The sequence below is a fragment of the Labrus bergylta genome, chromosome 14, assembly GCF_963930695.1.
Source record: "Labrus bergylta chromosome 14, fLabBer1.1, whole genome shotgun sequence".
NCBI lineage: Eukaryota > Metazoa > Chordata > Actinopteri > Labriformes > Labridae > Labrus > Labrus bergylta.
Window position 1 is genome coordinate 20341882 of NC_089208.1, and position 16862 is coordinate 20358743.

The 16862-nt window shown below is 39.0% G+C and overlaps 2 protein-coding genes across 5 annotated transcripts in view; both read left to right on the forward strand.

Moving 5' to 3' along the window:
• Positions 1-6782, forward strand: part of ppp3ca (protein phosphatase 3, catalytic subunit, alpha isozyme) — a 38848-nt gene extending 32066 nt beyond the window's left edge. For 2 of the 4 annotated variants that reach the window (XM_065962997.1, XM_020633334.3), the window contains 4 exons: positions 761-845; positions 1046-1143; positions 2042-2095; positions 3783-6782. In XM_065962997.1, the coding sequence (XP_065819069.1) occupies positions 761-845; positions 1046-1143; positions 2042-2095; positions 3783-3961 (416 nt within the window). In that variant the 3' untranslated portion in view covers positions 3962-6782. The remainder of the gene's footprint in view (positions 1-760; positions 846-1045; positions 1144-2041; positions 2096-3782) is intronic. The other 2 variants (XM_065962998.1, XM_065962999.1) reach the window with 1 other exon arrangement.
• Positions 6783-7412: 630 nt separating this feature from the next.
• On the forward strand, positions 7413-16532 carry dnajc18 (DnaJ (Hsp40) homolog, subfamily C, member 18). Its single transcript, XM_020633346.3, has 8 exons — positions 7413-8562; positions 10090-10258; positions 10643-10788; positions 12029-12235; positions 13498-13610; positions 13934-14043; positions 14154-14326; positions 14593-16532. Exons 1-8 carry the CDS (start codon positions 8436-8438, stop codon positions 14715-14717), a joined length of 1170 nt encoding a protein of 389 aa, XP_020489002.1. The 5' UTR covers positions 7413-8435; the 3' UTR covers positions 14718-16532.
• The last annotated feature ends 330 nt before the right edge of the window (positions 16533-16862 follow it).

Here is a 16862-nt window from a genome sequence, read left to right on the forward strand (position 1 = left end):
CTTTTTCATGTGATTTAATTGAATGCATCACTCTCAAACATTGGTTGAAATTGAGGAGATAGAGGAAGGATTCGGATTCTTATGCCTTTATTTAGAGATAGGACTGTGGATAGAGTGATAAATCAGAGAGAGAGAGAGAGAGAGAGAGAGAGAGAGAGAGAGAGAGAGAGAGAGAGAGAGAACGGGGAATGACATGCAAGACAGGAGCTACAGGTCGGATTCAAAACTGGGCCGCCTGCTTGGAGGACAATGGCCTCTGTACATGGGTCATGCGTGTGCACCTCTACGCTATCGGCGCCACAGGATTCTGATTCTTTACTTCAATAAATTACTTTTGATGTAAAAAGCCTTTAAATAAAGAGTAAATGGGTGAAAGTATGATAATATAATTATGGATAGTTTTTAAATCAAAAGTACTTCATGCAGAAAAGTGTCTCCATTACTGATATACTCCTTCATAAGATTATAATAACTAATGACAAACAAGTTGAAGCAGCATTTTACAGTTTGTCGTTGGTTGAGGTGGAGCCTTATTTTAACTACTTTGTATTTAGCTGCAACTATTGATAATTATCCATTTAAACTGAATGTTTTTTCATCAATTGTACGTTTAGTAAAATCTCAAGAAATAGTTAGACATGCTATGAAAATAACCCAATAACAAAAGTGACACCTACACATTATATAGCCTTATAAAGAAAACATATATTGTACAAGAGAAGCTCAAAGTGAAAGTGGATTTACTTTTTTTTTTTTTCAGCCAATGCAGCTGCAGCTCGCAAGGAGGTGATCAAAAACAAGATCCGTGCCATCGGGAAAATGGCCAAAATGTTCTCAGTTCTCAGGTACACTCTTGTTTGTGTGTGAGATTTTCAGATCAGGCGTATATTTCCAAATGTTTAAACTGTATCGGGTGTTAGTGTGTACATGTGGGTCACGTGTGTAGGTGTACGTTTGTCTTACGTGAGGACATAAAGTCAAAAATGTTGCTGTTTGATGAGGGTTTGGGTGAAGTTTTTCGGACCTGTTTGTGTGTTTCCTGCAGAGAGGAGAGTGAAAATGTGTTGACGCTTAAGGGCCTGACGCCCACTGGCATGCTGCCGAGCGGGGTTCTCTCTGGAGGCAGACAGACACTGCAGAGTGGTGAGTACACGGCTCAGCACAAGCCTTTTCTCTACCCTGAACTCCATCTTTGTTATGTTTCATTTCTTCACCGCCATTCTCAGTCCTTACAATGGTGCTTATCTCTCTCTTCCTCTCTCTGACGAAATCGTAAAGTGGCAGGATAGCTTTATTTGTTTAGCCTCTTATTCACACGACAGGAGGACATAATGTTGACAACCTGACCAGAACCATTTCACAATATTCTGTCTTAGTGTAATCGCACATTTGTCAAACGTTCTGCAAGATCTACACTGCGATGTTTACTTCTAGTTCACTACTGATGTGTCATAGATTCTTTGAAAATGACCAAAAATGTGAACTTTAAGTTGCGTTAATTCCCCTTTACTTATAGCTGGATGAAGAAAAACATGTCGAATAAACGACTGCAAAGATCAAACTATTCTCTAATCAGGGCTTGATCAAAGTAGGAACCATGAGAATGTGTCACAACTGGGACAGAAGTATCAAGAATCTCTTTTAGCTTACCTTGACTGGGATATTATTTTACACTTTTCTAATCTTAAAGATTTGTAAGATATCTTGTGAAAGGCCATAGCAAGTTATTTTATCCTCCCTCCACAAATCTGTCACAGTTTCAACTCTCTGATGTCTGTCTTCTATCTTTAACTTTCAACCATCCAATCTCTTTTGTTCTATTGATCAATCTTTGTTATTTTCTCAACTGATCTTTTAACACTTATTCTCTCAGTTTTAACGCACGGCACTCCTCTGATTTTGGCTGCACTGCCGCTGAACATGTATTTCTCATATCTGGTCCAACATGAGCCGCCTTTTTCGCTGGGGCTGCCTCTTTTTGTTTTTTTTTACATTTGCATGGCTTTATCAGCAGTAACCTGCTCCCCTCCTCCCCCCTCAGCCACCATTGAAGCCATTGAAGCCATCGAGCCAACGCAGGATGAGGACGGAGAAGGTAAACCTGCGCTCCCTCCCTTCCAGCCCTCTCAACATGACCTTTCACTCAACAGCTCACACAATAACAACTCCATCAAGCAACATCTAACAGGACAGTTTTCATGCGGTTATTTTCACGCAGCACTTTCCTTTGCAGTACCTTTAATTACAAAAGAAACCCAAGAACATGATTGGGTTTTTATCTTGAAGAGAAAGAGGATCTGTTTATAACTGAGAAAGATAGTTCATGTAAAACCTTGGGTTGAGATGAGATAAGTGGTTATTAGTAAAGTAGGGCACCTTATACACAATGGGGATTTTATCTTTAATGAAATGTTTTCCAGTGGGTCCCTGAGTGCAGAACAGATAAAAAAAGGATCTTTTAATTTCAGCTTTTTTAAGTTTGAAAGCAGGTGAGGGATCATGTTCGTGTCACTCTTTGATAAAGGCACAAGCACCAAGGGGAATGATATATGAATTGCTCACTCAGACAGTAGCACACATCTGGAACTGAGTCACGAGAGAAAGAATAATAATTTAAATAAATGCAACATAAATCAAGAACCCCCTTTTTTAAAAGGCATTGAGACAGGTTTGTGAGAAATTAAAACACTGCAAGGTTAATTGCTGCTAAAAGATGCATGACGAAAGAAAAAAAAAAAACATTGTTTTGGGGTTTGGCTTGAAAAATGGCCTCATTCTGGTTCTAAAAAAAAAAAAATGCTGCATGCACAAGAGCAAGAAACACACCAGAGTCTCAACATGAAATATGCATCATGGAGCCTCAAATGCTCGTGATATGTCTGATGTAATGTTTGCTTCACTGACTGTGAAGCTTCAGTTTCATACAGCATTTTACAGCACAGGCACAACTACAATGATGCCAGACTGTATGGACCTTTCCAATTCTTATTGTGATGATCCACTATAATGGGGTCAGACATTTTGAATGGGGGACTATTACATGTGAACAGCAGCATGGTATCAGTTAAAGGAGGGGAGTTTGACTTGATGAAAGACGCTTTTTAAACATGTCAACCTGCTCCACCTACAGGAAAGAAGAAAGTAAGCAGTCTATAAATGCAGGTGGCATGTAGACGTTACCAAATGCAATTCTTAAAAGGCTGCTTCCTCCGTAGACAAATGATTTAGAACTCATTATGAGTGTTTGTGTGGCACAAAGTGTTGTTTCAAGTTTCACAGGGAATCTTTGAATCATCATACTGCAGTTGCTCTTTCACAAAAAGAATTACTATGAATAAACAGCCTATACTACTAGTAGGTAAGTATTTTCAATTGGACCTGTTTCAATACCTCAGCAAAAAAAATAAAGTCATAGGAACTCAATATTGGGTAACTTTTTTTTTTTTTTAATCAACAAAAATCACTCATGGCTCCTGGACTCAGCCTAAATTGCACAAATATATTGTCAACGTTTCAGTTCCCAAATGTTGCCAAAGTGTTTGTGCTGTTTAGACGGTGCTCTCTCTCTCTATTGCAACAGCAATGACAAAGATTTGTTGTTTTCTTAAAGTTTGGGTCAGCTACAACAAGTGGTATTATATAAAGTATCCAAGTATTGAAAATTTAACAACCTTAGCCCTAAATTAATTGAGAGAAATTGAGAAAAGGAGGTTATATCACAATTTCAGCTGTGGTCCGCTCAAGAGTCGCCTGATCCTCATATATGTGTTTTCTCTTTCCAGCTATCCGTGGCTTCTCCCCACAGCACAAGATCAACAGCTTTGCGGAGGCTAAGGGCCTGGACCGCATCAACGAGCGCATGCCGCCTCGCAAGGACGGGGTGAACCACGTCGGCCACTCCATGGGGAAGATGAATATGTCGGAGGCGAATGGCACCGATGACAACAGCAACCTCCAGTGATGTGCTGACTGAGCCTCACAACCGTGCCGCTGTCGAGCTGTGCAGCAAGACATTGCCAAATCGGGAATTCAGGCCTCAGAAATAAATCAGGCCCACAGACAGAACATGAAATCTGCAGCAAATCTACTCTTAAACGGGCAAAAAGGTCATTTTTTTCATGACAGTTTGTCATCCCACAGATTGGGGGAGGGGGGAGCAGAGGGCTGAGATAAGGAGAGTCCAGCAGGCTGCAACTTGACTGAAAAAAAGTGTGGTTTGAAAGTTGTTTCTGCCCGTTGTTCTGTTTCTCGACTGAACCACGGACTGGATTGTTGGAGGCTGTGTTGTTCTGAGTGCTGACAAATGTCTGCTCCTTCATTGCAGGGCCTGACTGATGATGACATAATTGCAGTATCCATGCCACACGAATCATTTTACGGTTTCCTAAGTGTTTATTATGAATCACTCACAAGTTCACTTCATGAGGACACTAATCTTGTTTACCTTCATGTTTTGCTAGTATTAACAAGTCACGCCACTTTGTGAGCAAGAAAGCAAAGGGAAAGGGAGCGAACTGTGTACCTCTTAAAAAACTGGCAGTGCAATCTTACCAGTGGACTTGAATTTATTGATTTACCTTGTAGTAAGATGCTGCCGTGCTGAAAGTGGAAAGAGGACAGGGTGCTCGTGTGTATTAATAGCTCTAGCTGGGTCTGCCCCAGTACTCTCCAGGATTGCTCCTTTCCTCACCTCCCTTGTTATCAGTCATCTCCTAGCAAGAATTCACTTGGAGGGGACGAGGAAAGAAAGGAAGGGGAAGAAAGGAGCATTTGGAAAATGTACATACTTTGTTAAACACCAAAATATATGTCTAAAAATGTCCCCAAATAAAAAGCACTATCCCATAAAGCTTCCATCAGCGTGCACAGGTAAATGTAAAAAGGTTATTCCTTCATTCAAATCATCCTTAAAGTTAGACTGTAATCCCTCGACTTTAAATGTCCGGGTAGTGCACTTCATAGAAGCATGACATTTGTTAAGATAATACCTCACACATGAGGTCAAAAGTCACTGTCTAGAGAGTGTACACATGAGCATCCTCGGCGTAAGATTGGATCGTGGGTTTCTCATCTTTTCTGCATCGCTACGACCGGCAGCATTAACTCAACTTTCTGTATCACAGGGAAAACAAGAAGAGGCCATTTTGAACTTTGGGATGGACTCTGCTGTCACACACTACCTGATTATTTCTCACCTGCTTGTTGCTGAAGAGAAAGTAAACGAATACATTGACGCCCTTTGAGTTTTTGCTTTTTTTTTGTGTGCTGCCATTTCAATGAGATTTCCTGCTAAGAGCTAAACAAAGTAATATATCAGAGTGAGAAGGAAATTCTACAAATCTGTGAATTTATATTATTGAACTAGCTGTTGTTTAAAGAGCATTTAACAACCACACACTAATGTGTCATTGTGTCAAAAGCACCCTGAGATCTATCCTGATTTTCTGATGCGATGTAGGAATGTATCCAGACCTGAAAGGACTAGATTAAAGCTAACTCTGTGAAGGAATGAGAGTTGTCTTTTAGCAAATTTAACGAGGATGAATTCAAAGTCTTCAAAAGTACTATCAGAAAATATTTATATAACAATCATTAGATTAAAAAAAATTCATCCATATTGCATCTAAGTGTGTTGATCATTTATAATTTCTTGTTTCCAATCAAATTTTCTTACATATTTAAATTTTTGTGATTGAGATACATGCTGAGGAAAACGTCACTGAAAAGTGCAACCACACTGTGATCCAGATAAAACATCAATTGCCATAAACTAATTGTTTCAGAAAAAAAAGTTCATTTGTCTCCGAGAATCCTGAAATGCATCAAAGGTGGAAAGAAACAAAAGGAAAAAGAAACCAAACTAAACAGACACATTTCTGGTTTTTCAAAATAAATCCTTTGGGAAGGTCGATACCGCCAACCTCAAGCGACACATTCTGTCACATCAATTTCTAGAATTTCCTTGAGCACATTAATATTTTTTCTACTCGATATTTCATCTTCCTATTTAATGATAAAGGTACGTGAACTACGGATGGAAAAGGTGATTTTTAACACAGCATCTATGGTATGGAACGCATCAATGCATGCAATTAAGTTCCTAATTGTTATGTGAGATTATAATTGTGATAGTTGTGTTTCAAATAGTAAACTTGAATTCTTTTATTTTTTCAATTATACTTAAAGTTCTATTTGTCTTGTTTTATAAATTTTATAAATAGGCTTCCTTTGATTGTTTTTGTCCATTTTTTTCAATCTGTTATTTATTACCACTGCTTTTAATTTTATATGGATTTATTGTATGCAGAGATGCCCTTTTAAGGTGTGAAGCCTTGTGTTTCTTTTCAGTTTATTTTTCTTGTACTGATGTACAGAAAATGTTCAATAGTGTGAATGAATATAATCTCAGTGAAAAGCAACTTTCAGGCTGCCAAAGCATGATAGCATGGTTTTCAGATGTAAATGAATCGGACACACAGAAAATCATGTGTCGCACTTACGTTTAACAGGAAACATTGTACTCTGGTTATATTTACTGCTGATATTATTATTGTTACAATTAAGCTTATGGTTATTTTCCTTCCTCTGTTTCTGGTTCTTGTATGGTCTACATGCATATTTCAACAAACAAATATAATGGATTTTATCTTGCAACATTTTTTATTATCTATGGAAATATGTTTTCGCATTTGACTTCCTAAAAACGATACACACATTGTAAGCATGCCCTATGGGACAAATCACATTTTTTTACTCTTGAATAAAATATGCATGAACAAAAATGTGTGACTGCTAATTTAAACCTTTATCCCAGCCTACATGCAGATACAAGGCCTAGAAAAACAAAAAAGGAATATTGTACAACATAGCCAGCTAAGAATATCTACCCCACGTGCAACTGATTTACTTTGAAGAATCATCACTCTACATATTTTTTATATCACTAAATCTGCCTTCAGGTCATGTCCAAATGTGCCCTGGTCATGTAGGTCTGTGGTACTCAACTGGTGGGTCGGGACCAAGAAGTGGGTTGTGGAGTCGTTTTCAGGGGGTCGCGACAGTGCAAGTCTAAAAATCAGTTTTAAAACATGTTTGTTTTGTTTCATCTCTTTGTTCTGTCATTTGTTTGGACAGTCTGAAGTCCAAATTGCACCATTTTTCATAAAACAAATCTCATTGGTTGAAAAATATCAGAAATGTGGGTCGTGAATTCCTATTAAGGAGCTGGTGATTGGTCCTGAGGCTAGACCAGTTGAGAACCGCTGATGTAGGTGACTACTTTCTACGGAGATCAATCAATCAGTCTTTATATGTATAGCCCCAATTCATAACAAATGTTATCTTAAGACACTTTACAAAAAGCAGGATCCTTACAGCCTTGTGAAAATGTAATTTAATGTTGTAGGTCATTTAAAGAAAATAAGTAAATTATACACAGTTTTTAGTAATTATTATTCAGAGAGCTCAACTTACAATTTTGAGGTGTTGTTAAATACGTAATATCTGATTCATCTGCCTCTCTTTAAGCTCATTCACAACGTTTCCAAGAGTACACTTTATAAACATTAAAGAAAACAATAAGTCATCAATAACTGAAACATAGTTTACCCTTTATAGATTTTTTTCCCCATTGTTTAAAATGGCATTTTGAGATAACCTGCTGTTTGGCATTGCATAACATCTGACTGAAATTGAAAAAAAAACAACAACAAAAAAAACACCTATTATAAACCTTAAATCCTTTTTGTGTCCAATTTTCAACTTAGGCATTTGAATGCATCACAAAACTCCGCCTTTAAAGTTGGACCCTGAATGCAGCAGCTTCACGGACCGTACACACAAGCTGATGTCGATGAACCGTTAGGTATTAGAAAAATAAAAAATAAAAAAATAAACATTATTAAGAATAAAAAAAACCTGTATAAAACAGTTGACAGATTACCAGAACAGCCTGTAAATATTATAAAATATTACCAGAGGTGTTCTTCAGATTTCAGAGCCCCCGCTCAGGATAGGATATGACGTCATGTGGTCTTACCTCCTCCTTCTTCTTGTCCGTCACCGTCATAAAGGGTCCGGGTTTAATGTCACAGGGTGGCCCCTTTAAACACTGCTAAACAACAAGAAAGCGAAAAAAAAAAAAACAGTCAACATTTCAGACTAACATCTTTAAAATGGCCCAGCTGCACGCCGGCCTGCAGCTCGACAACAACCACCGCCATCCTCTGCGAATAGGATACTGCGAAAGACTTTGAGTGACTGCAGGCTCTCGCTTCGCTAACAGTACGCAGCTGTCTGAAACCCAAAGCTAAAGTGCTATCTAGCGCTCTGGACATATGATATAGACGCACTAACACGAAGGGACAGGGACCTCTGGACTGGATTAGGAACAAAAAAAAAGAAAAAAAAAAAGCCCCTCATCGTGTAACGTTGACATGGATAAAGAAGAAGCAGACCGGCTAATAGAGAAGGCGAAGCTGTGTTTACGGTCAGGACGGAAAGATCGGGCGCTGCAGCTGCTCTATGAAGCCCAGAATATTTTCCCCAGCACCCGGGCCAGAGGTAAAAAAAAATTAGCTGACGCACACTCTGCAATGACAAGTGTGTGTGTGTGTCTGTGTGTGTGACTTATCCAACACAAGTCAACTAGGTAACTCGCTGTAAATATATATTATCATATTTCAAATGGGTTGCACTGATTGCTATTTTTAGAATGGGACACATATTAGCCATGTAGCCTTAATACTTTAATGCTCAAATGTAGGGCTGTTCAAGACTCCCTTTCCTCCACCACAGGCTGTGAGGCACTGCTGTGTTCAAATCGGTTTCTTTTGCATGTTAACTGCATTAAAAGCAGGATAATTAAGTCGTCATTCAGTACTTTTTTTGGTCATGGTCTAAACCACAGTTTCTACTGAATTGCAGAAGTTGTTGTGCGAGGACTGAGAAACTCGATGAACTGTACACATCAATATCATTGTACAAATTCACAGATGGATGGCAAATGCAAGGGAAAACCTGAGTATACACCTGAGGAAAACGTATGATCAAATGATTTATTGCATTTTTTTTTTTAAATCACAGTCTTGAGTTGATTATTCTGGCTGTAAAACTAAAAAGTTAATTGTGCAAGCCAGCACATTTATATCCACATATTACCACTGCACAAATATAAATATATGCCAAAAAGAAAAAAGTAACAGCCAACAACATTCAAAGTCAATCCAAATCAAAGTCACTTAAATGCATCTCTATTACTGCTGCAGAAAGTTAAGGTTAAAGTTACATGAGATAACAACACTCTGCAATTCTAGCGATGAGAAAGTTACTATATATTGTGTTTCCGCAGAATGAAGGGGAAAAGGACAACAATGAGGAAAACGAAGAAGCCCGAGCTGCATTACAAATGTAAGAGTTAGAACAGCACATGACAGAAGTAGCTTAGTTTCAGCTTATCATTCTAACTTTTACATTTGTAATGCAGCTCGGGCTTCTTCGTTTTCCTCATTGTTGTCCTTTTCCCCCCCCATTCTGCGGAAACACAACATATCCGCTCTGACACTGTTAGCAAAGTGGCTTTCTCATTGCTAGAATCCTGCTTTTGTCCACACTGCTTCTCCCCCAAAGTCCTTAATCATTAACAAAAACAATCGAGGCATTTTCACAACTCATAGTCTTGAAGCTTTTAGAGTGTGATATGTTTGTGCTGTTCTAAACATTCATCTTATGATTATTCTGGCAAACCTTCTAAACATTTAACAAGACTTGCAACCTTATGAAGTATGAACCTACCAATCAAATTGCCCAACAGCAAAAGGTACATGATGGGTAGCAGCACCCCCCCTGCTGCTGGGAGGGGGAGCTAGCAGAGGCCTGGTAGGGAAGTTGTTTTAACAAAATGTGACTTTAAACCTCACGGTGGCCAAACCTCTTGACCTCTTACTGTAGGTTTACCCCCTTTATTCTCGCCTCTCTGTGTGTTTAGTACCTACCTTAAACATTTTGGCTGGCTTCTTACCACAAAACTCATTGTGACTTGAATTGCCAGCTGACCTCAGATGCTGTGTTTTTTTTTGTTTTTTTTTGTAGTGCTGATCGATGCCATAGTAAGGAACGGAGGCCCTGCTACTTCAGAGGCAAACCACGTTCCCCCTCCAACAGGCTGGAGGGATGAAGACATAAGAAACAATGAGAAGAGCAATGCAAACAGTGATGAAAAGAAGAGCTACACCGAGGATCAACGTCAGGGTGTTCTCAGGTACGTGATGATTCTACTGGACATTTTGTTTTCAACACTTTAATTCAGTGGCTGGGTTGATGGCGGCCATTGTTCATGAGCTCACCACCCACATGAATACACTCACACTTTTCCTGTACACCCGCCAGCAAAAACAGATTAATAAGTCATAAGATGCCCATTGTTTGACTTTTTCTGTTTCATTACTCCAATACTTACAAATCTGCAAGAAGGCTTACATGCCATTCTAACTTCCTTAAAGTCAGACTAAGCCTGTATTGTTAACCATGCTTTTTCATGATCTGATATTCCCACATGTCCTTGCATAAACATATAAACATCTTCTGTATTACTTTGTACATCTCGACATTTGTGTTGACATCAATTTTGCTGCTCTTAATGCAGAATAAAGAATTGCAAGGACTTTTACGAAATCCTCGGCGTTTCCAAAAATGCAAGCGATGAAGATTTGAAGAAGGCGTACAGAAAGTTGGCCCTCAAGTTTCACCCTGACAAGAACTTTGCTCCGGGAGCCACAGATGCTTTCAAAGGTAAGATTTTGGCAGGATATTTTTGTTTTTCTTTCTCCTTGTTGGTAGGAGTGTAACGACCAGACATTCTAATAAATCTGTGCCCTGCAATGATGAAGATAATCCTTTATTGTCCTTTTCTATTGTATCCCAACTGATTTGAAGCATATTGATTGCACTACTCATGTAAAAATGTACTGATCCCCTCAAAGGACATGCTCTTTCTCATGAGTAGTTTAATATCGGCCTCCTCGGTCTGAAATTGTCTTGTTTAAACAGACAGCAGCAGGGCAGGAGTTTTCACCTTGGCCATCCATTTTTGCCAGTTTTCATTCAGTTCAGAAATTCTTCAATGAATGGTTTGTACGCCTTGTAACCAGGGGGCACAGGCGAGTCAAGGGGGAGCGCATGTCCATGTTTTAAAAACAATAGAAAGTTAGATATACTGTGTTTTGTTGAGTTACAGTCAGTCAAATCTCCTCCTCTTATTTCAGGATCTTAATAAGCCCCAGCACAAAACCAAAACCCTAAGCTGATGTTGTTTTTGAGTCAAATGCGTGATCGTTTTTTCCCCTAAACCTAAAGACCGATCTGGCACAATTTCAAAAAAGTAAAACAAAGGCAGAGAGGTTTGTTTAAGTGTTGTAAAAGATCCTGGTTCTTGCAGTAATGATTATATATATATATGCCTGCATACATTATATCAGAATTCAGGCTCCTCCATCTGAGTAAATTCTCGTTGTTGGACATGCTGTTATCAGTCAAAATATGAACATATTTTGTCAACATTATGATTGAACGACAGTCAGGTTTCAAGTCACTTAAAAATCTGCTGCAAAGTCTAGTCAGTTGTGAGTCACAAGGACCAGAACTCCAATCCTGCCTTTTTAACATTGATAATCCAACACATTACAGAAGGATCTCACAAAGACTAGGTTAATAAACATCAGTTTTGCTTATCATAAAGATGAGAAGATGAAATGGTATCAGGCCTTCAAACCCTTTGTGTGATGAGATGCATGCCCCCCCTGCTGATGTGACTTGTTTTAAGGGAGTCTATTTAAAAAGTGATGCTCGGTCTAAGTGGCTGACTCAACTCAACTAAAAAAAAGAAAGAATGTAATGTTGCCATGTACATGTGTATTTGATAAGAGGAAAAGTGAACATTTACTGAAGGGGACGTCTCCCTGCAATTTTTTTTATTATTATTATTTTTTTTTTACTTTGCCACAACCAAATGTTTTCCTCCTTTCTCCCAAAGCAATAGGCAATGCATACGCAGTGCTGAGCAACCCAGAGAAGAGGCAGCAGTATGATCAATACGGAGATCAATCCACAACCGCCAATGCACCCCAACACTCCAGCCACAGTCGCCATGGATACCACAGAAACTTCCACAGAGACTTCGAGGCCGATATTTCCCCAGAGGAACTCTTCAACATTTTCTTCGGGGGAAGGTTTCCCACGGGTGAGCCGTGTTGTGCAGTATTTATTTGGCTGAACTTAGACAGTTTTGGCTGTGTGTGATGAGCAGAGATGAGTGAAGACACTCCAAGTTCATCTTCTAATTTGTCGACTCACACAAATTCATTACCTAAATTAGGTGGGAAGACGTTTGTAAATTTGAATGTTAACAAGACAGTCACCTTGTTTTCTGTTATAGAATTAGAAATAATGTATTAATCCCAGGTGGAAAATTGGGCACTACATTATCTCCTACGCCGAATATAAGCATACAGATATAAGATATACACTCAAGTACATCATAATACATAAAAAATAAAGTATAGTGAGCAATATAGAAGTTGGTACAAAGAAGAAATACAGCACTATGTACAAACTATGAATATGTACAGAGGTTTATCCAAACTGTGAATATGTATAGAAGTGCATCAACAAATATGACCATTTACAGATACCTGCATCATGTACATATACCTGCATCATGTACAGATACATGCATCATGTACATATACGTGCATCATGTACAGATACATGCATCATGTACATATACGTGCATCATGTACATATACCTGCATCATGTACATATACATGCATCATGTACATATACCTGCATCATGTACAGATACATGCATCATGTACAGATTCCTGCATCATGTACAGATACCTGCATCATGTACAGATACGTGCATCATGTACAGATACCTGCATCATGTACAGATACGTGCATCATGTACAGATACGTGCATCATGTACAGATACCTGCATCATGTACAGATACGTGCATCATGTACAGATACCTGCATCATGTACAGATACGTGCATCATGTACAGATACGTGCATCATGTACATATACGTGCATCATGTACATATACGTGCATCATGTACAGATACGTGCATCATGTACAGATACGTGCATCATGTACAGATACGTCCATCATGTACAGATACATGCATCATGTACAAATATGTGCATCATGTACAGATACATGCATCATGTACAGATACATGCATCATGTACAAATATGTGCATCAACAGTTGATAATAAATAATAAACAGGGAAGGAGGTATACTTATCTAGCAGTGAACTAGGTCTACATGTTAGACAGAGTGTCGTACTCTCAGAGGGAGGAGTTATAGAGATAAAGAACTACAATAATTGTAACATGTTTGTTAATTACTGTTGGTTTTAGTTTAGGACGATCATCTGCTGTCTTAGTATGAAAGTGCAGATTCTAATAAAAGTGTGCGCGCATGTCTCTTACAGGAAACATTCACGTGTACACAAACCAGGGAGCCTCCTACTCTCAGTTCTATCAGCCTCGTCGTCGACGTGCTTATGAGAGGCGCGAGGAGGGGGTGGAGGACAACCAGAGTCAGGTCAGTGACTCACAAATATAAATCTCTGTAAAAACAACCACGGTGTTATGCTGTGTTCTTCCTGTGGAGATGTGGCTTTATATCAATCATTAACATGCTCTGTAGACATTTTTGAGGATGCATTTTTGTAACATGGAAGCAGCACTCTAATCTTTCTTTCTCCCCATAATAAGTGGTTTGTTTCATTCACTTATTGCTTTGGGAGAGCGTGGTTTGCTGTGCACTGAAGTACTGTGCTGGCATGAGTACAGTGTATCAGTGCAGCCTACATACAGTATAATACAGTATGCTTTGTAATCTGTGCTGATTTTATCTACCCACAGAACACCTTCACAGCTCTCCTGCAGCTGCTGCCTGTGCTGGTGCTAATCCTCATATCAGTGTTTACGCAGATGATGGCCACTAACCCACCCTACAGTCTCTTCTATAAGCCGTGAGTCTGTCGCACCATCAACCGTCACTAACAAATCTCTACATTTCCAGCACGCTTGACAGTGTCGTAGTTAAACTAAATATACATTTGATGTCGTGTTTGGATTTTAGAGCCATGGGGCTGGTGGTGTCCCGGGAAACGCAGCACATGGGTGTACCGTACTATGTGGATAAAAGTTTTCAGAAGGAATACGGCGGAGCTGCACTGGATGAACTGGAGAAAACCATCGAGAACGACTATATCGAACATCTGCAGAACAGCTGCTGGAAAGAGAAACAGCAAAGTAAGAATGGAGCTCATTTGGCATCGATAGGGAACCTGTTTGACGGTGCAGATATCACAGAGTCAAATTCAGTTGGTACTCTGTTGTTGAATTTCTGTTTATTTGACTTGGGGTTTTTTGGGGGTTTTTTTGGAGTGGGGGGATTGAAAATAAGTTATACAATGCTTTGATCTTTAGAGGTGCTTGCAGGTTGACTATTCATTGGATGGTAAAAGTGTAAATCATAATAAATGTCATTGTCCTTCTGTTTTTTTTTCCCTTCCCAGAGTCCGACTTGGCCAACCTGGGACAGCTGTACCGAGATGATCGGTTAAAGCAGAAGGCGGAGTCCATGAGGCTCGACCACTGTGAGAAACTGCACCGATTGGTCGGGCGCCAGAGAGGCAAATGAGGACAGTTTGAGAGGAGAACATGTTTCTTTACAGACTTTACAACAATGCGTTTTATTGAAGTGTGTAATTGACCCAAGCAGGCCACTTTGTAAAGAAATCTGGATTAGGTACGGCGCAGTCAGTGGGAGATAACACCGCTGGAAACAATGTGCCTTCTCTCCTCTTCGATGGTAGAAAATAAGAGTTGCATGTTAGCTGCCGACCACGGCGGCAACATCGAGTGCAAACTCACTGTGGCAGTGTGTTCGATGTCTCAGAGCCTTTAAAGTTTCTTATAGAAATGGCATGACATACGGGGTCTCCCCTTTGGGTTTTGCAAGCAGTTCCATGTTCACACATTAATGTTTTACTTGTGTAGGTTATTTAGTTTAACTATTTTTTTGAATGTGTTTGCGTCCTTGCTAAAATATTTTGTCTATTTATTTATTAGTTTATAGAGTGAATGTTACTGGAGCAGCTTGGCTCATTATTGTTTTCTCTTAGACGGAATTAAGTCCGACAACTTAAAATGATACTGTCGTCTTTGGACTAAAGGCAGAGCTTCAGTACTGTGAAATGACAGAGTACCTTTTCTTTATAATCACAACAGACGAATCAGACTTTATCATTAGGGCCCGACCAATATGGGATTTTGGGGGCCGATACCAATATCAAAATTGGGGAGTAATAAATTCTGATACCGATAAATCAGCGGAATCTAAGTCTAAGTCTAAGGATATTGTCTTGGAGAGAGGTAGATTTAGATAAACAAATTTATTGGATGATCGCTCAAATGCAGTTATAAACCACTTCTGGAAAAGATTTATAACGAAGACAAGATGGTCACTCAACTGGAAAGTAGCTGCTCATGTACGTGCATTACCGCCTGACACTCTGGAAAGTGATGTTTGTCGTAATCCCTATAGCGCCCTCTGCTGGAGAAAGAACTGCTAGTGAAATAGAATGATGCTATTTGACTGGTGAATAAATCTAGTTATATCGGTGCATATGTAAGATAAAATTAGCTAATACCGATATTCACTTAATATGCTAATATCAGCCTTTATTATCGGCTGGCCAATTAATCAGTCGGTCTCTAATTATTTTACTTCAACCTTCCCTCTGTACTGTGAGTAATCAGGCAGTTTGACCTCTAGAACCGTAGCAAAAGAAGGCAGAGTAACGTTTTCCAAAACGTGACCACATTTCCCGATTAATGTGCTGATAATGAAAGTTTTTACCTGCCAAAAAAAAAAAACAAGCTTCCTCCTCCCTGCACTAATGCTTACAATTGTTTATTGCCATTCAGAAACTGCTGATTCAGATATAAACACATATAATTGATGTTTGAGTGTAAGAGAGGACGTGTGTTGAAAGAATAGGTTTTTGTCTCTTCATTTTTATAAGCCACTTGAAACCGAAACTCCCATTCACACTCCTGCACAGGGTTCTTTCTGATGGACCTGGAAGATGTAGAAGGCTCATTTGTGGGCGGTATCTGAAGTGTTACCAGGGTTTAAATGGCATGCCAATACCTTCTTTTCATGAAGAATTTTAAGGATGGATTCTCTGAAAAATCAGGGAAGTGATTTTATGTTGTTGTTTTTTGTCCCCATCTGAAAAGTTGTCCCAACAAGATTTAAATGATCCATGTGGAATTTAGTCTGTGTTCAGTTAAAATTCCCCCTCAAGATTTGTATAGGACTGCATTGAGCCTACTTTGCTGTTTCTGTTTAGTTGCTGTGTTGAGAAAGTACTCCACAGTAACGTAACAAGTGTCTGATAGACGACAGCTAACGATGCAGATAATGTTAATGTTTTCTGCCCATATTTAAGTTTTTTAAGTCCTGCATTTTTTTTAATTTATACTGATGTTTAAAAAACACATATCTAAAATGTATTCTTTAACAGAATTAGCAGTTTATTTCATGTGCATAATACACAAAATAACACCTTCAAAAAGAATGAGCGCAGTTGTTGTTTTTTTGTCAGGTCATGTCATGAAAAGGACTTTTGAACTTTAATCCTTTTTTTCCAAACCAAGATCATTCAAAACCCATTCAGACACTGACATTCATCGCTGTGCACTAAGACTGCCAAACTGCCTTAGCTGTTCTCATCCTAGTGAATAATTCCGGTTCATCTCACGCACTTTTAAGTTGATA

Coding starts and splice junctions, on each gene's coding strand:
- dnajc18 (XM_020633346.3), top strand. CDS start 8,436: ATGGATAAAGAAGAAGCAGACCGGCTAATAGAGAAGGCGAAGCTGTGT. Junction 10,259..10,642: donor CAACGTCAGGGTGTTCTCAG/GTACGTGATGAT, acceptor CTCTTAATGCAG/AATAAAGAATTGCAAGGACT. Junction 12,236..13,497: donor CGGGGGAAGGTTTCCCACGG/GTGAGCCGTGTT, acceptor TGTCTCTTACAG/GAAACATTCACGTGTACACA.